This window comes from Phyllostomus hastatus, unplaced genomic scaffold (assembly GCF_019186645.2).
Source record: "Phyllostomus hastatus isolate PE091 unplaced genomic scaffold, TTU_PhHast_1.1 phas_scaffold_585, whole genome shotgun sequence".
Lineage (NCBI taxonomy): Eukaryota > Metazoa > Chordata > Mammalia > Chiroptera > Phyllostomidae > Phyllostomus > Phyllostomus hastatus.
The window spans coordinates 7,919,596-7,947,128 of NW_025334037.1; the positions used below are offsets into that span (position 1 = coordinate 7,919,596).

The window sequence follows — 27,533 nt, forward strand, 5'->3', positions numbered from 1 at the left end:
TTGAGGCAGACCAGCATGGAGAGAGCAGGAGCAGGGCAGATCTGTCTAGCTAAGGAGGCTGCCTTCAGGCACTGGACTGAAGCATCCTGGAGATATACATTGAGCTGCTGGTTTAAGTAATGGAAGCTTTAAAAAAAAGTTTATCAGGTGAGGCAGGAGAGTGAGAAGCTAGGAAAATTCCTTGGCAAGTGGAATGCAGAAACACACAAGATAATTAAACAAGCCAAACAATTTCATCGATGTACAGCCAGCTAGTAAATTATAAGACCTTATTGTCCCTAACCAAGGGCACCTGAGAACAAATGGTTTCTACTTCTCCTCCCTGACCACAGAAAAGTTTAAGTCACCCTGTTCAGGGAGAAAGAAAACAGAGACCCAGTTAATGCCATTTGTGCCAGCCAAACCCAAGGATGGATGGAGTCAGGGGAACAGATAAAAACTCAGTTAGAGCCTGACAGACCCAAGATAAAAGCAGCTGGCCAGTGAATAATGCCAAACTCCCCTACAGCTTCATTTTGATGCATCAGCGTATTCACTCAGCTAGAAAGCTGATGAATATTCTACTGAACGTCTCCCCTAGATTCTCACCCACAGAAGATCAAAACCCTCAAGACAAAGGATGCCAGCGGGTTCTCACTCTCTAACATGCCTGTGCCTTTTCTTTGGGCAATGAACTTTTTACTTTCTCCTGAACTCTAAGAGTCCCCATGAGACTTGCAACCAGGGGAGAAGTGGGCAGCTACAGCTGTCCTGGGCTTATCCTTGAACCTGTGTCCAAGGTCAACTATTTTCTATTTCTAGCTAGTGAACTAACTTCAGCCTGCCTTGGGCCCCTTTGCTTTGCAACGTTGGCAGGGGGCCAAAGCAGAACCACCGGGCCTCTCTTGTTGCTCCCTCTACCCTAAGCCCTCCCTTATTTCACCGTCCCCAGCTTTCAAATAAAGGAGCTCTTAAACTCACGTGGGGTCAAGTATGAAATCTTTCCTCCAGGAAGTCAAGGGTCCATATGTTACATGCCAGCCTGGGGAATACCAACTCTAGCAGTTTCTTAATCACAGCGCAGCACGGCCAGCACTTGGTTTTGCAATCTGGAGCGGGGGGCGCGGCCGGGCCGGGCCAGTGATGTCACCGGCAATGGCGCCGCCCGAACCTCAGGTTTTTTCCTAGAAGGAGGTGTGAACCCTGGCAAAGCTCAGCGGAAGGCTGCAGCAGCGGCGGCGGGCGGGGACATGAGCGGGATCCTCGGAACACGTTACGTGCACGTTACGTGACCGTGACCACGGATCCTCCGAAAGTTGCGGGCGGGGCCAGGCATGCGCGGTCCGGCATCCAATTGCAGAAGGTGCCGCTCTCCACAGCGCCCAATGAGGAGATTTCTGGCTCGCTCGGTACTGCTCATTGCCTATTAGGATCGGGTGCTTCGTTCTTCAGGAAAAACTTGTGAGGCGGCCACCTAGGCAGGGACCCCGGTTGGGCCCCCGGCCGACCCAAACCCAGGCCCAAACCAGGCAACCGAGACCCAAACCAGGCATGGCTCCGGACGCGGAGGCGGCGGCAGCCCGCACGCTGTGTGTCTTTGTGTTGACGCTTCTGGTCCTGGTTTTGGAGCTCCCGGCGCTCACCGCAGGTACGAGGTTGGGGGGCTGGGGAGTTGGAGGATGGGAAAGGTGCGGGGTGGTTGTCGGTAGCTGCTCTCTGGTCGACCCCTTCCGGAGTCCCTGAGTCTGAGCTCTACTTTTTGAAGTTAATTCATTTATTAATTCGACAATTAGATAATGATGCTGTCTGCGCTTGTAGGACCCTGTGACTGCCTCCTTCTGGTTGAGTGCTTTGTGGATTTTTAATTTATTTTTAAGTATGTTTTGTCGATTATGCTTTTACAGTTTTCCCAATTTTCTCCCCTTTATCTCCCCTCTGCCCTGCACCCCCCAACCCTCCAGCATCCCCCCGCCCATTTACTTCATATCCATGGGTTTAAGTTCTTTGACTTAAGTCCGTTTCCTATGCCATTCTTAACTTCTCCCCGTCTATTTTATGCCTACCAATTACGCTTCTTATTCTCTGTACCTTTCTCCCTCCATCTTTCCCCACCCCGTCCCCACTGAAAACCCTCCATGTGATCTCCTTTTCTCTGCTGTGGATTTTAGCGCCTCTATTGCATCATCCTAGATGCTGGAACTTTGCTAGATGAGGCATCTGGCATTTTACTAAAGTCTTTAAAGAGAGTGAATGGTGATATTCAAACATTTCATGTTCACTAGTAAGTCAAACAAGATGGGGCCTTTTAAACAAAGGTTTTCATTTATTAAAAAAAATGAAGAAAGGAAGAAAAGAAAAGAAAATCTGCTCCTGAAACATAGAGAGCTCAAGCTGGATAATGAAAATGACAATTAAAGGAGTGTATTGGGCTGGCCAATAAGTTTGTTACATTGTTTCTGCAAAATAACATTTCTTATTTTTAACAATAACTTTATTGTTGGATATTTTGGGTATGTTGGCTATCTCTCACTATTGGTTTCTAATGGGTAGAGGCCAGGGGTGCTGCTAAACATCTTCCAATGCATAAGACAGCCCCAGGAGAAAGAATTACTTCGCCAAAATGTCAATAGTATCAAGAAACTTTGCAAATCACTGTTAACACATCTGATCAGTCACAGCACCTTCTCCATACACTGCACAAATCTTTTTTTGTGTTTCAGTTGTGTTTTTTCCTTTATTGAAATAATGAAGCATAATATGCCTAAAATATTGTGTATCTTCTTCCATCTTCAGTATTAAATGGCTGCACAAAAATTCACCAATTTTGCTAAGTTTCTTTAAAATGCACACTGATATGATAACTGTCATAATACAGTCTAATAAAATTGCTTCGAATGAAGTTACAGACAGCTAAGTACTAGTGGAGCCATCATACAAAAAAAACCCAGAAATGAACTTTACGGCCAACACAACATTATATAAGATTGAAGCCCTGGCCTGGCAAATGCCTGCCATGGGCACTGCACAAAAGGAATGTCTACCAAGTCCCTTTGTGGTGCCCTACAGCCACCCCTAAGTTACTTTGGGCCCCTGAGTGGAAGGGGTCCTGTAAACATTCTTGCATTCACATCCTCCCTCCCTCACCCCATTTCCGTCTGGTTGTCTTCACCTCACCCTCTACCCTAGCCATCTTGTCAGATTCTCCTATCACTTTCTCATTGCTCAAACACATGTCACATATGGCCTCTTTGTATTCCTTGAATCTCAGACATTCCTTCACTTTCACTGTAGAGTTTTCCACGTTGAGGTGTCGCCGCCTTTTCCTGTGCTGCAGGAGTTCTGGACAGGTCCCTCCTTGTCTAGCCTAACCAAGTGCTGAGAACAACAGACTTGAAGACCTTTTCCCTTTCCATGCCCCTGCCTTCCTGCCCATTCCAGTGTTCTGCAGGCAGCGAGGAAGACCCTCACGCTGACCTGAATGAACTGGAGCAACAGTTAGGAGTTTGCAGACAGTGCAGCCTCCAACTGCAGTGAAAGAGTCTCTTTGCTTTTCCTGTGAACAGTGCTGGACATGTTTCTGTTTATTGAACAAGAAACCAAAAGCCTGAAAAGCATATGAAGAGATATTTTAAGTGATTACCAACGAGAGAACAATAGTTAAAACAGTAGTAAGAAACCATTTGACATTTATTAGACAGGCCCAGACAGTCTGGGGGATGCCAAGTGGTTGTTGTTGTTGGTGATATGGGAATCTAGACCCGGTGTGTGTCCATCAGTGGGCCTATAGAGGAGCCAGGTGTGGATATAACTTAATACCATTTCTATAAGTTTGAGAAACAGAAAATGACAGTATTTTTTTAATCCTCACTTGAGGATATGATTTTATTGATTGTAGAGAGAGAGGAAAGGGGAGTGGAAGTGGGGGGGAGAGAGAGAGGGAGATAGAAAGAGAAACAGAGAGAAACATCTATATGAGAGAGAAGCATTGATTGGTTGCCTCCCATATGTGCCCTGACTAGGGATCGAACCCACAGCCTTTTGGTGTATGAAATGACACTACAATCAATTGAGCCACGTGCTCAGAGCAGAACAAGACAGTTTTAAAGAGAACAAAAGTATAGATTTTAAACATCTTAGATTGGTTGCCTATTGGGGGGAATGGAAATAAAAAAGAATAACTATTTCTATAGACATGCGATGAGAAATCTGAAAATAAGATTGATAACATAATTTTACATATAGTATCACCAAAAAGAATAAAATACTTAGGAATAAATTTAATAAGAGAACCACAAAACTTATACTCTGAAACCTGTAAAACTATTGTTGAAAGAAATTTAAGAAGATCTAAATAAGTGATATGGAAAAACATCTTGTCTTAGTCTTCCCAGGCTGCCAAAGCAAATACCTTGGACTGAGTGGATTAAAGAACAGAAATTTATTTCTCACAGTTCTGGAGGCTGGGAAGTCCAAGATCAAGGTGTTGACTGCTTTGTTTCCAGTGAGAGGCGTATTTCTGGCTGGTTCCTGAGCACCTTACTCTGTCCCCAGGTGTGGAGAGATGATTTCTTTCATCCCTCTCCTGCCTCTTGTGAGGGTACTGATCCCATTCAGGAGGGCTGCACCCTCATGACCTAATTCCCTCCCAAAGGCCCCTCCTCAAACACCTCCACACCGAGGATTGTGAATTTCAGAGGGACGCAAACACTCGGTCCATAGCGCATCCCAGAAGCACATTCATGGGTTAGAAGACAACATTGTTAAGACGGCAGTACTCCCCAAACTGATCTACAGACGCAATGCGATTCCTATTAGAATGTCTGCTGACTTCTTTGGAGCAATTAATAAACTGCTTTGAAAATTTCCATGAAATTGCAAGAGGCTCAGGATAGCCAAAACAGTCTTGAACAAAAAGAACAAAGTTGGAGGATCTTATGTGGATCAACGAGAGGTCATGAACTGAGGGCCTCTGTGTGGGAGACCCCCGGCCCAGAAAAGGAATTTGTTTCCAAGTACATGGTAGTGTTTGAGAGTACCAGCCCTGTGTTTTTCCCCCAAGGTTCTCCCATAACTGAGTTTTCTTGTTGCCACAGAGTCCTTGAGAGTGAAGATGGCAGGGAAGACTCAGACTGTGTTGCTGAATCACAATGCCACCATCTCCTGCAAGGCCCTTGGTTCTTCACCCCTGAACATCAAAAATATGGGTGTTATCTGGTCTCGGAAGAACCCAGTGGATGGAAGAGATGTCACAGTGTTTCGACTTTATGGAGACCGCCGAGAGGCACTCAGAGGAGGAGCCAGCGTGTTTCTTCAGGGGCTGGCGAAGGGGGATGCCTCCCTGCAACTGCCTGAGGTCCAGCTGTCTGAAGCAGGAGAGTACCGATGTAAGGTGGTAAATACCCCTCTCAGGGGCCAGGGGACAGTCCTTCTGAAGGTTGTAGGTGAGTGCCTGGTGGGGGTGTCCTGTGGTTCCCACAGTGGATGGGCCAAGTGGAGCAGAGGGTTGGGGCGTGGGCCTAAGAGTCAGATAGACATGGGTTTGATCCTGGGCTTTCACAGACACCTGGTCAACTTAAGGCAAGTTATTGCTCAAGGTGAACCTCAATGTCCTTTGCTCTAAACAAATGTAATGGTACCTACCTAAGAGGATTGAAAAATGCTTAGTGTAGTGCCTGGCCCAGTAGAGGTGCTCGGTGGAGGAAGTCCCTAGTAATGATCACACAGTTCACCTAGTGTGGGGACAGTCAGTCAGGGCTCACTGAAGAGGTGCCTCTGGAAAGCAGCTGGGAGCAGATGTGAATCCTGTTCCAGCTGGGCTGCTTCCAAACTGGGCGATGAGGCCAGCCATTCAATGTTTTTGGACCTGAAATTTTCCCACGTGCAAAATGTGGTGATGATCATACCTACCTCTTAGTGTTCTGAGGACTGCATAAGACATTGTATGAAAAGGGTGAGCCAAGAGCTGAGTCAGGTGCTCGGACAAGACATGTAACAACAGCAGTGTCCTCGAAATGCTAACTTGAGGCCCACTTTCCTGTTATAAATAGTTCTGGAAATGCAACGTGGATGAGCTTGCAGGGAGGGTGGATTACTTCGCTAGAGCAGCCATAACAAAATACCACTGATTACACAATCACAGAAATAACAGAAATATATCGTCTCGGTTCTGCAGTTTAGACGTCTGAGGTGGAGGTGTCAGCAGGGTTAATTCTTCTGCTGCCTTCCTCCTCGGCTTGCAGACATCCCTCTTCTTCCTGTGTCTTTGCAGGGTCTGCCCTTGCGCCTGTGTCTGTGTCCTCATCTCCTTTTCCTATAAAGACATGAGTTAGATTAGATCAGGGCCCAACCTGATGACCTCGTTTTAACTCAACAACCTCGATAAAGACCCTTCCTTCAAGTACAGCCTCGATCTGAGGGACTGGGGTTAGGACTTCAACCCAGGAGTTTGGGGGTGGGAGACACAATTCAGGCTGTGACAGGGCGGCCGCGCCTATGAGCCTCTGAAAATGTACTTAAGACTTTGAGTGTTTTATACATACTAACTTGGGGGATGGGAATGTGTATTAGAATTCATTTCCCCTGCAACTGACAGAAAGCCTAAAATAAAAAACTTTAAAAAAACAATAGACGTAATTTTTCAGAACAGTTGTAGATTTACAGCAAAGTTGCCAAGATAGTGCAGAGGTCCTGTCTCTGCACACCACTTCCTGAGTTGCTAACATCTTGCATGAATAAGGTATATTTGTTATAATTAATGAACCAATATTGATACATCTTTATTAATTAAAGTCCAGGATTTATTCACATGTCCCTGATAGTTTTTCTTGTTCTGAAGGCTACTTTGAAATTCATAGATCTACTCCAGTTTTCTTAGGATTAGTGTTGGTGTGGTGTGTCTTTTTTAATCCCTTTAGTTTTAAATCTATGTGGGTCTTCATATTTTATTTATTTGTTTATATTTTAAGTCTTACTGCTCTTTTTTAAAAATTTTATGTATTTTTAGAGAGAGGAGAAGAGAGGGAGAAAAAGAGGGAGAGAAACATCAATGTGTGTTTGCCTCTCGCACGCCCCCAACCAGCTTCCTGACCTGCAGCCCAGGCATGTGCCCTGAGTGGGAATCAAACCACTAGCCTTGAGGTTCGCAGGCCAGTGCTCAATCCACTGAGCCACATTAGCCAGGGCTGGGTCTTCATATTTAAAGTGTATTTCTTTTGTATTGAGTTTATTGGGGGGACATTGGTTAGTAAAATTATAGAGGTTTCAGATGTACAATTCTGTAACACATCATCTGTACACTGTGTTGTGTGTGCACCCAAAGTCAAGTCTCCTTCCGTCCCCATTTATCCCCCCTGTATAAAGTGGGTTTCTTGTAGAAACGTGTATTTGAGACTTTTGTTTTAATCCCCTCTGACGGTCTCTGTGTCTTAGTTGATGTACTTAGAGAGGGGAAGGGAGGGAGAAAGGGGGGAGAGAAACATGGATGTGAGAGAGAAACATTGATCAGTTGCCTCTCATATGCACCCTGGCCTGGGACCAGACCCACAACCCAGGCATGTGCCCTGACCTTTTACCTGGCGGGATGACGCCAACCAACTGAGCCACACTGGTCACAGCTGACACTCTTCCTTCCTTCATGTCGATCCTAGTTTCTGACCCATGCCATTTTCCTTCTTTCTGGAGAACTTCTTTTAACATTTTATAAGGCAGGTCTATTGGCAACACGGTCCCTCAGTTTGTGTTTGTTTGAGATATATTTATACTTTACTTTTGAAGGATAATTTTTCTGGAAATAGGATTCTAGATTGGTGGATTATTTTCTTTTGACACTTAAAATTATTCATGTCCCTCTCTTCTTGCTTGTATCTAAGAAGTCCAGTGTCATTCTTATCCATGTTCTTATCTGAGTAAGTTATTTTTTTCTGTACTTTTTGGAAGGTTTTCTGTTTTGTTTTGTTTTTTTACCAAAAAATATATTTGTTGGGTTTTGAATATGGTGTGGTGTTTTCCTACTTGGTGTTCTCTGAGCTTCCTGGATCTGTGCTTTGGCTTGTGTCATTAATTCTGGAAAATCCTCAGCCATTATTTTTCAAAGTATTTCTCCTCCTTTCTCCTTACTTTTGTTGGTATTCGTGTTACATGTATGTTATACCTTCTGCATTTGTCCACAGTTTTTGGATATTTCTTTTCCTTCTGGGTTTCCCCCAGCATTCTTTTGGCTCTTTGAATTTCAGTTTGGGAATTTTAATGGACATATTTAAGCCTGCTGATTCTCTCCTCAAGTCTACTGATGAGCCTGTCAAAGACATTCTCCTATGTTTTATAGTGTTTTTAGTTTCTGGCATTTCCTTTGAATTCTTTCTTAGAGAGCATCCTTCTCGCTGCTCACATTATCCACCTGTTCTTGCTTTTTCCATTAGTGCTCTCAACCTTTTAGTCACAGTAATTTTAAATTCCCAATCTGATTATTCCAAAATCTGTATCATGCCCGAGCCTGATTCTGATGATTGCTTTGTCTGTGCACACTTTTCAGCATGTCTAGTAGTCTTTTTTTGTTGTGGAAAGCCAGATAATATGTACCAGGGAATAGGAACTCAGGTAAATTGGCTTTTAGTATGAGATCCTATGGCTGGGACCTGAGCTGTGTTTAATGTCAACACCACAGCTGTAGGTGTCAGAGATTTCAGATTTCTTCTAGTGTCTTTTCCCCCTTCCCTGTTGTCTTTGAGTTTCTCTGTGAAGTCCTTACATAGAGTTATGTCTAACAGCTTTCTCAGTTGTAATCTACTGTTATTATGCTGGAGCCCTGCTGATGGGCTGGTACAGAGGTGATCAATAGGATTGGATCTCACCCTTTCAGTGGCCTGAGACCCTAGGCTATGAACTTTAAAGTGTTCTCAGGTGAGACAGAAGGGTATAGATTGTTGGAGAGCTCATCTTTGTTCTGCTAGGTCAGCCAGGACTCTGGAAAAGTCTTCTACTTGAGAGCATTCTTTGTTTTGGAGGATGCACTGGGTATATTTTTAGATAGTTGCTTTTCCTCTCCTCCCCAAAACAGAAGGGCCTTTTCTTGGAGTTGCAAGAACCTGGTGGGGTTTCTGGAGGTGAAACCCATGAAAACTTCCTAACACCAGCTTCCAGAAGTTCTTACTCTCCAGCAAGTTCACCCACGTCCTTTAGCAATTTGTGAAAGTTTTGACCCCAGCACCTTCTGTGTAAGGGGATGCAGTGTTGTCTGTGGTCCTCTCAGTGTGCCTGTCTCTCTAGTTTTCAGGTTGGCGGTTTGCCCTGTCACCTCACTTCTCTGATGGACCAAAGGAAAGTTGTTGATTTGCAGTTGGTTTGGTTCAGCTCTTTTTCCTATTAGGAGTGGGGGATGGTGATGACTTCTAAGGTCTTTAGGTGTCTGAGGGGAACCCAGAATTCAGCAGGGAATTTTCAAAAGGTAGTTTATTTTCCTTACACAAAAGTGTAGCCAGCCCAGGGCAGGTAGGGCAGTGCTGTGATCATGTGATACCCAGGGGACTTTGGTCTTGCCACTTTGTGGTCCTCAACATGCAGCTTGTGTTTGGAAATGGCTTTTCTATCACACGATATTCCAGCTGTTCTGCAGGAAGGGAGAAGGTCAGAGCCCTTTTCTTTAAGATACCCTTGTTCTTTAAGGATGTTTCCTTGAGGTTGCTCTCCCTACTTGTGATTCTACTCAAACTCCTGGACCCTCAGTTCACATGGCTACCCCGGCTGCAGCAGAGGGTGGGAGATGCAGCTTTAACTCAGATGTATCACTGAAGGATGGAATGGGCAGCAATTAGCAGTCTCTTCCACAACAGTGTTCCAGAGCTTTCCTCAGATTGTCAGTGTTGTCTGTGACACAGAGGGGCTTGAGAAACTCTGCTCTGCAGAGTGGCTGAGAGTCAGGGTCACAGAGTGTCAGCTCCTTGCCAGCACTGAGATCAGTGCACCCGGAGCACTTAGCTTAAGCAGAATCCCATGTGCTTCACTCACCCTTGCTGAAGGCTTGCTCTGGCTCAGACACTGAACTGATAATAACCTTGTTCCAACCTACCCTCAAAGTATGACTCTTCTCCCCCGGCAGCTTGCCCAGTCAGCAGCTTGTCTGTGGAGGAAACCAGTCAACGTCTTCTGTGTGAGGCAAGTGGGTTCTACCCAAACAGAATTAACATAACGTGGTGTAAATGGAGCCAGGAGAATTCCCAGTGTGTGAACATTTCTGAGAACGTCACCACTAATGCTGCCATTGCGAATGAAGACAACACATTTAATGTCACTAGCTCTTTGAAGCTGAAGCGCTCTCTGGAACACAATGCGACCTACCAATGTAGGGTAGAGCACGTGTTCTTGTGCACCCCCTGGAGGAGCAACATCACCCTGGGTGAGAACGGTAAGCATCTTCCTGGAGGTTTCCCCCACTCTTCACCTGGAGGGGGTATAATGTAAAACTGACCTTCCCACTCAGTCTAGGCCAAGATGGGGGCCACTGGGGAAGGAGAAGAAGGCTGGTTTGGCCAGCTTTGCCCCAGAGTGAGCAGTGCAGACTAGGTTCCCTGAGCCAGGGTGGCGGTCTTGCAGGTGGAGAGCAGTGACAGCAGTCTCCAGGGTTAGGTTACAGCAGTTTAAGTGATCTGGGTTGTCTGTCTACATGACCTGGAGTGGGAAGCTAGTAGGGGCAAGGGGATGGCACCCTGCTTATGTCCCCTGAGGATAAGGGTCTATCTGGGGCCAGAGACCCAGCTCTGCCAGCAACTGTTCTGGTCGGGCTCCAGGCTCACCACAGACTGTTGGCTGGCAGAGGCTGCATCAGTAGTTCTGTGCCCTGGATGGGGAGTCCTGCAGCTGTCAAGGGCTTTCCCCAGGCACACTAGACCCTTTGCCCAAGATAATACAGCTCTCTTCAGAGCCCCTCCTTCTGGTGGGGTGGGGTTAATTGAGCTCATATCCCAGCTTCTTTGGTCCTGGCTCTGGTCCTAGGGAGGAAGACCCTGCTTGTCCAGTGCATCAGCCTGGAGCTGGGAGGGGTTAGGAGGGCATGGGCTGACTGGGTGTGCCAGGTGGGTCCTGAGTTGTACCTGGAGGGAGAAAAGGGCCAGGATGTGCGTGTGTGGTGTGTGCAGGGATGTGTACAAGGTATGTGTGGCACATGGGGAGTGTGGAATTGAAATACGCCCGCCTTGTGCACATAAGAGGTTTGTCTGGGTGAGTTGTGCATGCCTCTGGGCCACTGTAACAGACCCCACACACTGGGGGGCTTGTAAACAACAGGTTTCATTTCTCACAGTCCTGGAGGCTGGAAGTCAGAGATCAGTGTGGGAGAATGGCGGGTAGGGGCCTTCGTCTGGGGCACAGATTCTTGTGTTTCCTCACTTGGTGGGAGGGGTGAGGGATCTCCCTAAGACCTGTTTTATAAGGGCATTCATTTCATTCATGAGGGCTCCATCCTCATGACCTGAGACCTTCCAGAAATCCCACCTCCAAATACCATTACATGGGGTATTAGGATTCCAACCTATGAATTTTTTGCCGGGGAGGGGGTTGGGAGCACAGACATTCAATACATAGCAGTGAGGTAAGGTGGTATAGTGCTGTGGAAGCTCTGAACACGTGTGTGGCATATTTGTGGTATGTGGTGCTCGACATTGCCATGTGTTTCTGGCAGGTGCTGCACACACTAATGTGTGGAAGAGTATGTGATAGGAATGAAAACACATGTGCCGGAGGAGTGACTGGTGGTCATATCTCTGACAGAAATGACACACAACCACACAGACCTTAGCAGCAGTGGTGTGGGCACTTTGGCCCCTGCCAGTTGGTTTTCTCTTAAGTTTGGCCTCTTCTTTCTCTCTGCAGAATCCGAGCGGAAAGGTGACTCAATCAAGACTGGCTACACTGCATTTTCCTTTTTCACAGTAGTTCTACTGCTTGTAGTAATTGTCTTTTTGAACAGGTAAGGGGTGCTCAAGCAAAGTTGAGCCCTGTGTTTTGGAATTGGCCCTGGGAGTTCAGGGAGCACGGCCAGCAGAGGGTGTTGGACAGTTGTCAGGATCGATGCCGGGGGATCCCGTGTGGTGTGCTTGTAGTGCGTGGCTGATGTTTTCTGATGTTGTGTTGGGGAAGAACTTTCTCATCAGATCTGCATGTAGTGGCTCGTGACTCTGGGCAGGTGCATGGTGAAGGCCCTCTGCCTCCTCACAACACAACTCTCCTCACAACACAACTCTCAGTGTGAGCCAGCCCTCCCTGTGTCAGTGCGCAGCAGGCCTTTGAACCACGTGTGGGCTGCATCGCTGTCCTCACACGTGGAAACCACAGCTCAGAGACGGGCATTCCTTCCCCCAGGTGCTCGTATTTTGTTAGTAGCTCAAAGGGACAACTTAGCACAAGATTTCACGTTTAAACCAAGAATTTCTAACTCTCAGTGGTGTTTCCGAACATGTTTATCCCTAACTGTGGTCCAAATAACAAATGAAGCAGCTCAAGAGACCCAAGAGACCAGTGTAAACATGTTGGTTAAAATGGTTCTGGTTTTCTTTCCTTAAGATTTTATGTATTTATTTGTAGAGAGAAAGAAAAGCAGGGAGAAAGAGAGGGAGAGAGAGAAACATCAATGTGTCGTACAAACAAATCAGTTGCCACCTGTACGCCCCCAGCTGGGGACCGGGCCTGCAGCCTAGGCATGTGCCCTGACAGGAATCCACCCAGCAACCTTTTGGTCCACAGGCTGGCCCTTAATCCACTGAGGCACACTGGCCAAGGCTAAAATGGTTCTAGATAATAAAATTGCCCTCAGTTATTTAGGGGCCTGCCAAGGCAGAATCTGTGCAATAGCTAATACATCTAATTAGAATGCTTTAGGAAAATTAGAATAATCAATTGATTAAGAAAAAAAGTCTGCCTTGGCTGGCGTGGCTCATTAGATTGAGCTTGGGCTGGGAACCAAAGCATCGCAGGTTTGATTCCCAGTTAGGGCACATGCCTGGGTTGCAGGCCACAGCACCCAGCAAGTGCACATTGATGTGCCTCTCCCTCTCTCTCCTTCTTTCTCTCTCTCTCTCTCTCTCTCTCTCTCTCTCTGTCTCTCTCTCTTCCCTCCTTCTCTAAAAATAAATAAATAAAATCTAAAATAGAGAGAAAAAAAGAAAAAAAGTCTGTTTCTTTATCTAAACTTAGCCAGTTGATTCCTGGGACATAGTCTCTCCTGTTTGGACTTCAGTCAATGTGAAAACTGAATATAAAGTGATTTTCAAATGTGTTGATATTTGTGAATGTTCTCATGTTCCTTGCCTTCCTCTAGGTTCTGCTGTCCAGGAGCTGTTGCTGTAAGAGGACACGTCACAAAGTTAGTTAGTGAAGAAGAGACTCCTAAGGCCTTCATTCACGATCACCCTGGATCTCAGGTGGTGTGAGTGATGGCCCCAGGCACCCACCCCGCGCTATATCCTTGTCCTTTGCTGTGTGACTTTGCAGTGCCCTCCTGTCATGGGCTGCCCCTGGACACTGGGCTCAACCTGGGGACTTGCTCTGACCAATGGAGGGAGACAAGTGAAAGAGGCCTTGTGTATTCCCATTTGCTTTCTTTTGTGCTTCTGACCTTGGTGAGAGGAGGACACATCCAGACTGTCCTGCTGGAGGATGACAGACAATGGAGGCTGGAGCGAGCGGCTCTGGAGGAGCCCAGTCTATAGTGAGTCCTCAACAGGGTGCATAGGTTCTGAGACTATAAACAAGATGGTGTATAATGAAACTAATTTCACCATAGGCTAATGAGAGAAACAACAGATTTGTACGGCATCTTGTCCACAGTATAATGACAACGTTGACCAAAACCATGTTATTTGAGGACCATCAGCTGTGCATTGGATGGCAGCCACCCAGCTTCCAGACATGTGAGCTGAGGCCATCAGTGTCAACAGAGCCAACTCTTGAATGTGCCAGAAATATTTTTTAAAAGCCACCGTGTGTTTACGCTGGATTGTTACAACCTAGGTTGGCTTCTTACATAGCAAAAGCTAACCGATATAGCTCCTCAGGAACACGAATTTTGATATAAAAAATGTGGTTGCCACGGATATGTGCTGTGGAGACCCCCTTTGCTATGAAGACTGTAGCAGCCAACACGTTCCAACTGTGTCATCTCAGGGACCCGCTGCAGTGTTCTAGCCCCGGCCAAGCTCCAGCCAGCGGCTGGACAAAGCAGGCATCTCGGGAGCTCCCTGCCAGAGTGCCTTAGCGTTTCTCATGTTTGCACTGTCATCTGAAGCTCTTGCTACCCAATCCTCCCTCCTTCCTCCCTTCCCAGAGGTCAGACCTGCTGCAACATCATCCAAAGACTTTCCTCACCTACTTCTGAGGCCTGTTTCATGGACACTATTTCTAGTAACTCTCATACTTCTAATGCATATTGAAAGCTGCTTCTCAGAAGACCCAACCTAACACGAGAAGGGACTGAAGAACTACAAGGACAGGTGCTTTCATTATGGTGCATTCATGGCGGATGCGGGTGGAGGAGCCACCAGAACACTGAGGGTTCTCACACAGTGACTGGCAACAGAAACCACAAACTTTCTCAGGGAATGTGTGAGGAACCAAAATGAGTTTCCCGATGACACACACAGTTTGCTCCAGAGCAGCCTGTTCAAACTGCCCTCTTGGATACCCTCCGGCCAGTCAGCTTTTTCCAAGAAAAGGGAAAAAAAGCAACAGTTTCCAAAGAAAGTATACAGATGACCAACCGGTACATAAAAAGGTGCTCGGCATCATTAGTCACCAGGAAACTGCAAAGCAGAACGATGAGACATCACCTCACCCCTGCTGGAGTCGCTACTATCAAAAAATAGACAAGAAATGAAAAGTATTGGCCAGGATGTGGAGAAGAGGGAAGACATACTGGTGCGCTGTGGGTGGGAATGAACAGTGGTGCAGCCACTATAGAATGTAGCATGAAGTTCCTCCAAGAAGTCAAAGACAGAACTAACACATGATCCAGACATTCCACCTCTGGGAATTTGCCTGGAGGAAAGACAAACACGGAACTTAGTGTAACTCTATGTTTATTGTAGCATTACTTACAATAGTCAATACATGTACACAACCTAAGTGTCCATCAATGGATGAATGGATAAAGAAACTGTGATGTACACAACACAGACACACACAGAATTATGTACTACTTGACAAAGGGGCTACGTTCTGCGAGATGTGTTGTTAGGTAATTTCATCGTTGTGTTAACATTATTGAACGCACTTACACAAACCTAGATGCTGTTACAGTCTTCCATGCACATAGGCTGCATGGTGCAGCCTGTTGCTCCTGGGCAACAAGCCTGTACAGCATGTTGCTATCCTCAGTACTGGAGGCGGTTGTAATGCAATGTTCAGTATTTATGTATCTCAGCATAGAAAAAGTACAGTAAAAATGTGGTATAAAAGATCAGAAGTAGTACACCTGTACAGGGCACTGACCATGGATGGAGGTTGCAGAACTGGAAGTTGCTCTGGGTGAGCCAGTGAATGTGGAGGCCAGGACGTTGTACTGGTGTAGACTTCACTGCACACTCAGGCTGCACTAAACTTATAAAACAGTAGGAGACTGAATGAAGCACATGAGAAAATGATACAATCAAGAGATGCAGTCAACAGGATTTGAAGCTGCTGCTAGTATAATACCACATACTGTTTACAGCAAACTTATTTGCTTAATTTACTTTTAGGTCGAGGGGACAGGAGGGAGGAAGAGAGGGAGGGAAAATCAATGTGAAAGAGGAGTATAATCGGTTGCCTGTAGTATATTTCTGACCAGGGACTGAACCTGCAACCCAGGTATGTGCCCTGACTGGGAATCAAACTGGTGACCCTTTGCTTTGCTGGACAAGGCCCAACCAACTGAGTCACTCTGTTGGGGTGGAAACTCATTTTTATAGCTAGAAAAAGGATACTCTAAAATAGCAATAAAATTATAGCATAGTAAATCTATGAGCCCATAACAGTATCGTTATGAAGTATTATGTACTGTATATAAATACATACATTTTATACATATATTTATATGACTGTCCGGGCAGCAGGTTTGTTTACACCAGCATCACCACTAACACATGAACCATGCACTGTGCTAGAACACTAGGGTGCCTGTGACTTCACTAGGTGATACGAATTTTTAGCTCCACTGTAAGCTCATGGGACTACCATTGTCCAAAGGAACATGGTGACCAGAATTGTTGGTACTGCATGGAATATTTGAAAGTTGCTAAAAGAAAATGTTAAAAGTTATCATAGGAAAAATTTTGGAACTATAGAGACATGAATTTTAATTAGACTCTTTGTGGTGATTATTTTGCAATATATACAAACTTCAAATCTTATACAAGGGAAAATAATATATGCCAGTTTTACCTTAATTAAAAAAAGAGGGGGGAGATAGAGAAAAGAACACTTATTGACGTGTTTCCATTTCAAATGCTATTTCTTCGTTCATTGAGATGAATCTGTATGTGCCAATATATGAATAAGTCTTGACTTTTAATTTATACCTGACTTATTCTTTGGTAGAAGGTAAGTGACTTGCCCCCACCCTCACCCCGACCTCCGGTCTCATGAGTAGGAAAGGGTGGAGCTTAAATTTGTAATCAGTGTCCCATACCGTCCAGGAAGGTCCAGGGTGGGGTCGGGCTGGGAGTGATGAGCTTGGTCACTAATTCGGTCTAGAGGAGAGGCTGGCTCAGTACAGTTCCAGTCAGTTCTTAGGGGAGGACGTGTTGGTGGGTGAGCTTGGCCCTTGCCTCACTTTCTGTAAGCGAACCCAGGTGGCTGATGCCGTTCCTAGTTGGATGAAAGTGTGGGCGCCTCTGCCAGGACAGGCTGACAGGGCTGGGGAGGGTCTCAGGCCAGACATTGGCCGTGGGCAATGTACAGAGTGGTTCTGAATGCAATGATCAGGGGCGTGAAGTTGTATTTGTGGACCTTTGTGGGGCAGCTCCAGAAGCTGGAGTAATGGCTCAGAAACAGTTCTTAGGTCTTAAGTCTCTTGGCTTAGAGTAGCGATTTTCAAGCGCTGTGGGGCACGCTGGTGTGCTGCAAGAAGTTTTAAAACTTGCAATACTTGCTAGCCAGAGGCTCTGACCTTTTTCCCCTTAGACTGTCACATAAGGAGATGACACAACAGCCAACACAAAAGCCATCTGATAGGAATATTTAAAAATTATACTTATTTTTTTGGTCAGAGTGACAGTTTTTGGTGTATCGCAGAATTTTAGTATTTAGTTGATGTGTGCCTTGAGATGAAAAAGGTTGAAGCTCATTTAAAGGGATGAATAGAATACTCCCCATTGTTGAGCTTCCCACCAGAGAGTGTTAAGAGTGGCCACTAGTGGTGGCATGCGGGGATTGCAGCATCCGTGTGGCTGGAGCCTGTTTCAAGATAATCAGAGGACCCAATAAATTTCCAAGAGGAGGGTTCAGTCAATCTCCCAGTGGAAGGAGGCAAATGGCAACAGTGGGATTAGGGAACAAAGGGAGCAGTCCAAGCTGTTTACTGTGGCTGAAAGAGAATGACACTCTTTGGAAAAAGTAATAAAGCAGATGTGATTTTATCAATTTAGTAAAAGACAATTTTGTAGAGAATCTGATAGAACAGCAAAATAATACAAGGGAAAAGTACAAGTAGACAGGGAAATCACAGATGAGGTATCATTAGAGGAAAATGAAAATATCAGATGTGAAATGTGGGGAATGTTAAATGGACAGCACTGACTGGAAGGGAATCTGTGCTGTAGATAAAAGGGATGAAAGAGTCACTAAACTGAGGAAGAAGTATGCTGGTCAGACCCGAAGAGAAGCTCAAAAGAGGCAGGTTATGGAATGATTTTCCTTCTTCCCCTTCCAAAATGGATGGGAAACCAAGCACCCAGGAGTTTAACAAAAGAGTCTTAGTCAGAACTGAGCATTTACTTGTCTCTGGGTTACTCTGGAGTGACTCCTGTTCCCCAATAACAATGGCCTTATGAGAAAATCTGGGCTTGATGAAATAAAGAAAATACAGAGGCAGGGCCCCCCAAATCCGGCTTGCTCCACTTGGGTGCTGGTGGTCTGTGGAGGGAGAGTTTGGGGTGTATTTGTGCTGCCAGGAATGTCACCCCTTCAGAAAGGGGAGCTGTGTGCCTGAAGGAAGCTCCCAGGTACCGCTGACCCGGCCCACACTTGGTACACCCTTGCTTCTGCCAGGGGAGGGCGTACATTTGTGTAGTCGCATAGGCCCTTTGCATTAGTTTCCCACTCATTGGCATCCTGTGCCCAAGCTGGGCAGCCTCAGTGGCCTGTCTTTCACGTCACTTCAGAGGTGGGCCTGCCCAGAGCGGAAATAGAGTAGGTGTAGGTAGCACCTGCTGCCCTTGCCATGAAGATACACCATGCCCCAGGCAGGGGGACCTGGAAGAGAAGGTGCCAAAAATTTAGATTCCAGTGCAATAAACCCACTTTCTGGAATGCAGTTCGGATCTGAGTGCCACTGTTCTGTGTTTCGCCAGCTTCTCTGAAGCTGGAACAGACCACAGATCTGTTGTTCTTCACGCCTGCCCTAGTCTGGAGGCAACATGACTTTGGTATGCAAAATTCTCCCTATCCCCAAAGTCTTCTGCATGTTTTGGTACAAGATAAGGTGACTGACACCTGGACCTGGGGGAGACCTCAGAGATGAGCCCAGAGACATGCAGGGAGCCACGACTACTCTACTCCCAGTGGAAAGCTCCTTAGGAAAGTTCTCCCTAAGGAAAACTGTGGGGTAGGAGCTCATGTGCAGGATGGGGCCAGGAGGGCACCATCTGTGGAGAGTGGGTTCTGTAGAAGCTGGGTGAGACCCCTCTGTGGAAGGGCCATACCCGGGCATGGTGGTGACTGGCTGGAGATGCCAAATCCATAGGCGTTGCCACAGCTAAGCTTGTCATCAGCCTCAAATCGGAGACTCAGGGAGGCTCAGGGAGTTCCTGAGTTACACTGTCCCTCTTGCTCTTGATCTAGAGAGCAGAGTCTGTGGTATATTTGACACTTTGGAAAGGCGGTACTCTGAGTAAAAGCCTGAGATCAGGTCACTGGGACTGTGCAGGAGTGTGAGACAGACTCGGGTGCAAATCTTGGGGCTGCCACACCAAAAGTTGTGAGACTTTGGGAAGTTGATGTCACTTCTGATCTTGATTCCTCATCTGCAAAGTTGGAGAACAGCATCTGCATCAGCACTGGACCACAGTGACCTGAGGTGCTGCCCTCCCCTCCCCAGGGGCCTGGGGGACAGCCAAGTCTGCACGCAGATTTTGGACTGATGTGGACTGCTCTGTCTGCTCTGGTGTGATGTCCAATGCTGTCCGGGGGCAGAATATCAGACACCAAACTCTCACAGAAGTTCCTGCTGGGCTATGTGGAGCTCAGGGGAGCTTCCTTGGGTTAGTCCAGTGCTTTCAAGCAGGGGTGCCCCTGGATGAAAGGGGCACTATCAGTGGGCAAAAACATTCACAGGGGTCAGAAAAGGGTTGGTCCAGATTCCCTTCCATGCCTGACACTCTCAAGCTCCTCCCTGAGCTAAACCTTAAGTCTAGGACCAGAGCCCTGATATTCTGGGATCAAGTAGGTCTTCCCTGTGGCCAGCAGGTAGGGCTCAGCCCTGAGTTCTGCCAGTTCACTGTCACAGCAGCTAAAGGTTTGAGGGGCTGGAGGAAGGTTACTCTGGATGGGATCCCAAGGATGGTGCTGCCAAAGGGTTTCACAGGGAGTCTGGCCCTCCCTCTGGCCTCCAGAACAACCAATCTAAGTCTCAGAAAGTCTGGGATGACTCTGAGTAGCTTTTCATTTTTTCCCTTCCAGTCAGAAATGGGTTAGCTGAGGAAGGAAGGGAATCAATGCTGGGGGACTGTGTGGTGCAGGGAGAGGGCAGCTCAGAGCTTGGAACAGAAGCAGCAGCTTCCTGGCTCTCAGCCCTGCCTCTGGAGTCTCCAGGGACAAACTCTCACTGATCCAGGAACAAGCCCTCTGCAGGCCTCAAATTGTAGCAATAACCCTGGATTGTTGTTCTGCACACCATCCACCCATCCCTCCATCCACCCATCTAACCATCCCTCCATCATTCATTGATTCAGCAGTAACTCAGTGCCAGGCACATACTAAATCAGGCACAGTCCCTCTCTTCAAGGAGCCACGGGCTTTAAGATGGGGAGACAGGTTCACAAACGTAGGCCAAAGGAGAATGCACACACTCACAGAGGGGGCGGGGCCATGTCTTTCCAGAACAATCAGGGAAGGCTTTGAAAAGGCGTGCTTTGGTCTGGACTTTTATGGATTTCAGCAGAGATGACATCTGGGCAGTCCAGGCAAAGGGAGTAATGCAGGCAAAGGCTTGGAGGTTGGAGGTCAATGTTATATGCAAAGAGGGCACAGGAAGGCAGCCAGAGGAGTGGGAGGGGACACTGGAAGGCTGGAAAGCAGGCAAAGCCTGAAATGGCTGGGTACAGGTCTGGCCTTGACCCAGAAGGTGACGGGGAACCACTGCTGGTAGTGGACGTGGGACAGGATGTTCACAGGCCTTTTCAAAAGAGCCCTGGTGGTGGTATTGCAGATGGACTGAGGGGTGAGATGGAGACAAGAAGACCAGGTAACAGGCCCTGCCACAGCCCCTGCAGATTAGCTCAGACAGGACACAGGGAAGAGACAGGACCAGGCACAGACACTCATCGCCCTCTCTCTTAACGTCTGCTTGATCGGACGTCTCATCGTGTGGCTGATTCAACCACAGTCACCACAGTTAGCATTTCCTGAGCACTTACTATGGACCAGGCACTTCAGTATTTTACGTGTATTTTTTACTTACTCCCACAACAGTTCTATGACATAGGCATGATTAATAGCCCTACATTTTAGATGAGGCAACTGAGGCAAAGAGAGGTGAAGTTACTTGACCAAGGTTGTAGAGCGAGGGCCAGGATCTGAACCCAGGCAGCTAGCCTGACAGCTTATGCTCCAGTCACTTGGCTAATGCATATCATGGCCCCGCCTCTCTCCCTGAGCACCCCAGCTTTCCAGCAGATTCCTGAGTGGAGGCAGGGCTATAAGCTGCGTGGGTGTCCAAAGTTGGAATGGCCAGAGAGGCTGGCAGGGCTGGGCTGCCTGAGGCGAACAGGGAAATGTTCCCCTTGAACTGGGGAAGACCAGCAGCCTCAGGGGTATTCAAGGGCCTCCAGACTAGGGTGCATGGCACCTCTGGAATGAGAGGTGGCCGCTCCAGCTCCTGCCTTCCCTGCCCACCAGCATGCCTCCCAGCTCCCCAGCAAGAACAGTCCAGAGTTTAGGCCATGAAGGAGGGAGGCTTTATTGACAAGGGAGAAGGCAGAATTATGAGCAGGTATACGCAACGCTGCTCAAGAGTCCAGGCTTGGGGTCAGGCCCACGAGGTCCAACGCCTTCTTTGCCTCAGGGACCTTGCTCACCCCCACCCTGACCTTTCCAACATCTCCTTTTCTAGCAACCCATGGACCCTCCACAGTCACTCTCTGGAAAAAGTGAGTGGCAGCCACTGGTGGGGAACCAACACCAGAGTTTGGTCTGAGGCCCGTTGAGTGTGGTAGGCCCACAACACCCCTGTCCTCGGCCTTTTTCTGTCTGGCATGCCAGTGTCTGCCCCAGCCTCTGAGGGTATGGGACAGATTGGGAACAGGCAGGCTCAGCAGCCCCAGCCCATGGAGCCCTCACAGCAGGAGGCTTGGTGTTGAGGCAAAGGGCAGAGGCAGAGGGCCCATCTCCCTGTCCCTGTGCCTGAGCAGGACTCAGCAAAGCTCAGCATCCTCATGCCTTCTCCTCCCTGCTGGAGCCTGCCCTGTGGAGGGGGGCTCCTGTCCACCTCAGCTTGTCCCTGTCCATGCAGGCCCCATACCCCCGATCTCCCAGCTGGAACGTGCTCCCTCACCGACTGCCCTCCCCAGCTGGCTGGGCCCACTCTGTAGCTCATGGCATTTTCAGGGACCAAGGGTGGCTGAGGCCTGACCACAGGCGTGTCTTGGGGCCACAGAAACACAGTAGCAGGCCCCCAACCCAGGGACTGTTCTTCCCCAGTCATCTGCCCAGCTTGTGACCGGTTGACCACAGGACCCCAATTAATTATAAATGTAAAAACAGCTGCATAAATTTCCATTATATGGAGATACTGCAGTTTTTTTTAACCAGACCTCTGTTGGTGGACATTTGTGTTTTTTCTAGTGAATGCTCTTGTTTATATGACAAGGTCTGTCCAGAAAGTATCAAGCCATATACTATGAAAAATGCAGACATTTATTGAAGAAGATGCAAGAAACATTGTGCATAGGACAGTGATACCTCAGTCCCCTTCAAAGTAGGCACCTTGGGACCTCACACAGTTCTCCCAGTCACCATCAGCTGCCCTGTCATATTTTCCTGAATTTCATTGATAGTCTGAAATCTCTTCCTTTTCAAAGGTGATTTTAGTTTTTGGAAAAGCCAGAAGTCTCAGGGTGCCAAATGTGGGGTGTAGGGGGGCTGAGTCATCTGGGTGATTTGACATTTCACCCACAATCTCTGCTAGAGACAGGATGCGTAACCAGACACATTGCTGTGATGAAGCTGCCAATCACTGGTTGAGGCCTTCTGAAGCATCTGAATAGTTACTGCAGAGCAGTGCTCAAGCTTAATGCAAAATCTGATGCAGATTCATTGCTTCACTCATTCAGTACACATTCTCATCAACAGCATGTAGTGCCCCCACTGACTAGTACAGTGAAGTCATCATTGTTCACACATGCACATTCCAGTCCACTTTCCTTGGCTGCCAGGTTACATCAATGTTGTGCAAACCATTCTCTATATTTTTAAAAAATATTTTATCTATTTTTAGAGAGAGTGGGTGGAGAAAGAGAGGAAGAGAAATGTTGGTGTGTGAGAGAATCTACTAGTTGCTTCTGTCATGCCCCCAGCTGGGAACCCCACCCACAACTCAGGACTGAGGTGCCTCTTCCCTGGCCTGGAATTGAAGGAGCAACCCTTAGGGTCATTGCACTGAGCCACACCAGCCAGGGCAGAACCGTTCTCTTCATGTTAACAATGGCTGGACTTTTTCTGGACAGACCTTAGGTATCGCTATATATCTGATTAAGATTACTGGAAGGATATGTCCCGTGCAGTGAAACTGTTAAACTAAAAGATACATGTATGTATTTGTAATTTGGATAGATCCGGCCACCTCCACAAATGTTGTATCTATACTCATTTCCACCGGCAATAATTTCTCTCACATTCTTCCTTATAGTATGCATCTTCAAACATCAGAAGGGTTTTTTAAAAATAATTCTTAATTTTAAGTGGTAATGCTTTAAAAATATTTTGTTTATTTATTTTTAGAGAAAGGAAGGGAGAAAGAGAGGCAGAGAAACATCAATGTGTGGTTGCCTCTTGCATGTTCCCAACTGGAGACTTGGCTCACAACCTAGGCATATGCCCTGACTAGGAATTAAACTGGTGACCCTTTGGTTTGCAGGCCAGCACTCAACCCACTGAGCCATACCAGCTAGTCCCAAATGTTAGGAGTTTTGCCCTGGCCAGGTAGCTCAGTGGATTAGAACATATATGTTCTACATATGCCAACGTTGCAGGCTACATACCCAGTCAGGGCACATAGAAGAATCAACAAATGAATGCATAAATAACTGGAATGACAAATCCATAACACATTGATGTTTCTCTCTCTCTCTGTTTCTCTCCCTCTCTTTGTCTCTGTCTCTCTCTCCCTTTCTCTCTCTCTCTAAAAATCGATAAAATAAAAAACTTTAGGAATTTTATCATTCTGTTACATGGTATACTAGTGAAGTTTTAATATGTATTTCTCTAATCTTGAGTGAGGTTAAGTGTCTTTTCATGTATTTCACTGTCTGGTCATATCCTTTAGGACTAAGTCATGTAACAGGTCTTTAATTGTAAGTAAAACTCTCAGTACACTGTCATAGCAAGAATTCAGTGAAAGCTTGGTTGAACTCACTTTAGCAGTCCCTTCCTAGCACAACCAAATGCCCTGGGCTTAGCCTGTACCTACCTGCCAGCCCAGGAGCTAGAGGTTTATGGGACCAGTTCTTTTCTTAAGGGGGAGGTGGTATTACAGCCCTAGGGCTGGCACTAGCTGTGCTCACTGCTCCTGGAATATATACTCTTCCCAGAATTTTCATCAGATAGAGTTAGGAAATATGTGCATGTCTATACACATATACATGTATGCACTTTTGTGTGTGTGTACATATGTGTATGCATATACACATGCATATGTACCTGAAATATATGTGTACATATACAAGTTTTGTAAATGGTCAGTTCACACTGATAGCACTAATTCCTGTCCATTTCCATGGGTTTCTTGCCTTCTTTCACTCCATGTTTGTATATTCATTTTTCCTAAGTGGGAAAGCCTGATTTCCAACAGATCAACGCACATACTTGTCTTGTTCAATTCTATAATACGATACAGTGCAGAATAACTTGCCCTTTCAACTACACTACAATACTTACTGTTGTTACTTGGTTTTTAAAAATGTTTTACAGAGAAAAACAATTGATATTTCTTTTTTTGATATTTCTTTAAAAATCAGTCATTATTCAAATGAATTTATTGGAATTAGACTTTTATTGCCTAAAAGATTCATTGGAGCATCATACAAAGAATCTTTTATTTTTTAATGTAAGTACGGGGTTGGGCTTTACTTGGCAATGTTTGCTTGCCTTTTCAGTTCAACTTTTCCAAATTCCAGTTTTACGTGGGTCAGTAATAATTATGACATACATGTGAACAGCTAAAAAAATCAAAACATGGTTTCAGCTGTTAGAAAATATGTCACCCTCTTAACACACACTTGGGCAGTGTCACATTGGGTTGAGTGCCACGTGGGACTGCAAGTTGTCTTAGGAGGCGATGGGGTTAGAAGTATGCACTTGACCAGCCAAAAAGGACAAGTCAGAAACTTACCTCATGAAAATCCCTGAATACAAAGACTCTTTCATATAAATTTTAGAGCAATTCTTTTCAGAAGTTCTACTTAGACCTTTGATGAGGGTAAAGGATTAGAATTTATCTAATGAAACATAGGAAATTTGGTAGTAGTTTCAAAATAGTAGAAAGTTTTTGCTATTATACTGGTCAGCTAGTCTCTCTAGAAGTAACATTAAAACGTGCACATTATATAGTATTCCACTCTATATTCAAGGACATTGCCTTTGCCTAGAATACATTATGTAAAATATCCTACAAGAAAATATGGACCCTTAATCTAAAACTTTGAATTTTGTTATAAATATCAACAGGAATCAGTATGAATGCTTATTCTTGTATGTTATTTATATTAATGTTTCCAGCTTCTACTAATTGATCATTCATAGTTTTCTCTTTTGTGTCAGACACAGGCATAGACCACCATGCTCTGCTGAAGCAGTTCCAGCACCTGAACCACCTGAATCCTGACAAGTTTGAATCTACAGATTTAGATATGCTGATGAAGGCAATAAGAATAATTCTAAAAAAGAGTGACAGGAAGTTTTGTAATTTAATACACATATGTAATGGTTATAGAGATCTGTAATTTGACAAGTCAATTTCAATGAAGTGGTAATGTAACTACTCTCTTGTGTTTCTTTAAAGGGAGGTGGCTTAACCTTTTTTAGAACAGATAATAATTTGTGCATACAGGTCTTGTGATCTCTTAAACACAATGGCAAAATCCGCCCTTCTCCCCCGCAAAAAATAAATAAAAACCAAGTGTAACACCTGAAACCTAGCTTGAATTAGAGTAGGGTTACTTACATTTTTTGTTTAGCCTACTTGATGTGAGTGTTCATAGATTTTGCTAGAGAAGCACTATTCTTTTTGATTAAAATTCTGCAGGGATGTTACATAATGTGGCATATGTGCCATATTCCCTTTCTTAAAAAACTTTAGAAAATTCTCTTTTTTTGTTTTACTTTCAGTTTTATTGAGATATAATTGGTGTGTGACAGTGTTTAACTCTAGGTGTACTGCATAATGCCTTGACATTGCAGAATGATTACCGAAATAAGTTTTGTTAACATCCATCACCTCATACAGTTACCAAAAAATTTTTTTTTCTTTTGATGAGAGATTTTAGGGTTTATTCTCTTATCAACTTGCAGATATACCACACAACACTGCTAACTCTGGCCACCGTGCTGTACCGCCATCCCCAGGACTCATCCACCTTATAACTGGAAGTTTGTGCCCTTTGGCCACGGCCACCCAAGTGCCCACACTCTGCTCTGGTACCCATAACTCCCATCTCTTTTCCGATGAAATAAGTTGTTTTTTTTTTAAAAAGACTCCACCTCTAAGTGAGATTATACAGTGTTTGTTTTGGTCTGACTTATTTCACTTAGCATGAGGCCCTCCAGGTCCACTCATGTTGTCACAGGCGGCAGCATTTCCTTCTTTCTGTGGTTGCATTGGTGGACACAGGCTGTTTCCATCTCTTAGCTATTGTACATAGTGCTGCAGTGGACATGGGGATGCAGATACCCCTTTGCCACAGTGCTTTTGTTTCCTTCAGATGTACACCCAGAAGTGGAACTGCTGGATCATATGGTAGTTCTGTCTTTAACTTTTTGGGGAAAGTCCTTACTGTTTTCCACAGTGGCTGCACTGATTTACAGTGCCACCAGCAGTGCACAGAGGTTCCCTTTTCTGCATGTTCTCACCAGTATTTAGCTCTAGTCTTTCTGAGGACAGCCATTCTAAAAGGCATGAGGTAATATCTCAGTGTGGTTTGATTTGCATTTCCCTAATTATTGATGTTGAGCACCTTTTCATGTACCTGTCAGCCATTTGAGTATCGTCTTTGGAAAAATGTCTATTCAAGTCCTTTGCCCATGTTTATATTGGATTATTTGGTTTTTTGCTCCTTCCCATATTGTTTTTGACCTTGGGTCCTTTATACATGTTCCTCGATGATCCTTCTCTTCTTTCCCCTGTTATCCCCTTCCCTCCACCTCCACCCTGGTCACTATCAGTAAGTTCTTCATTTCCATGTCTCTGGTTCTATTTTGCTTATTTGTTTGTTTTGTTGATTAGGTTCCACTTACAGGTGAGGTCATATGGTATTTGTCTTTCAGTGCCTGGCTTACTTCCCTTTGCATCATGCTGTTCAGGTCCATCCAGGCTGTAAAAGTCATCGCCGAAACCCATGTCAAGAAGCTTTTTTTCGCCCTGGGTGGCATAGCTCAGTGGATTGAGCATGGGCTGTGAACCAAAGCATCACAGGTTCGATTCCCAGTCAGGGCACATGCCTGGGTTGCAGGCCATGGCCCCCAGCAACCGCACATTGATGTTTCTCTCTCTCTGTCTCTCTCTCTCTCCCTCCCTTCCCTCTCTAAAAAATAAATAAATAAATAATCTTAAAGAAAAGAGGCTTTTCCCTTCTGTTTTCTTCTAGGAGTTTTATGGTTTCAGGTCTTATATTTAATGTTTAATCCACTAAGAGTTACTTTTTATATGTGGTGTAAGGGGTTTA

At 45.8% G+C, this 27,533-nt stretch overlaps 1 protein-coding gene and 1 pseudogene across 3 annotated transcripts; both read left to right on the forward strand.

The window, feature by feature from the left end:
* The first annotated feature begins 103 nt into the window (after positions 1-103).
* On the forward strand, positions 104-25,634 carry LOC123809991 (natural cytotoxicity triggering receptor 3 ligand 1-like). 3 transcript variants are annotated; one of them, XR_006784166.1, is made up of 6 exons: positions 104-1,627; positions 5,073-5,420; positions 10,073-10,378; positions 11,842-11,938; positions 13,286-15,199; positions 25,414-25,634. XR_006784166.1 is itself a non-coding variant. In XM_045825275.1 (5 exons), exons 1-5 carry the CDS (start codon positions 1,531-1,533, stop codon positions 13,395-13,397), a joined length of 960 nt encoding a protein of 319 aa, XP_045681231.1. In that variant the 5' UTR covers positions 104-1,530; the 3' UTR covers positions 13,398-16,301. The 3 variants fall into 3 exon arrangements, 1 of the variants encoding a protein (XP_045681231.1); XR_006784167.1 differs by having other exon boundaries at positions 13,286-14,880; XM_045825275.1 differs by lacking the exon at positions 25,414-25,634 and having other exon boundaries at positions 13,286-16,301.
* The window catches only part of LOC123809909, a 12,454-nt pseudogene continuing 5,390 nt past the window's right edge, over positions 20,470-27,533 (forward strand).

What these genes read in the sequence shown, in the direction of transcription:
- LOC123809991 (XM_045825275.1), top strand. Translation starts at nt 1,531, where the DNA reads ATGGCTCCGGACGCGGAGGCGGCGGCAGCCCGCACGCTGTGTGTCTTT. An exon ending in AGTCCTTCTGAAGGTTGTAG is followed by an intron (nt 5,421 to 10,072) that starts GTGAGTGCCTGG and finishes CTCCCCCGGCAG; the next exon opens with CTTGCCCAGTCAGCAGCTTG. An exon ending in CATCACCCTGGGTGAGAACG is followed by an intron (nt 10,379 to 11,841) that starts GTAAGCATCTTC and finishes TTCTCTCTGCAG; the next exon opens with AATCCGAGCGGAAAGGTGAC.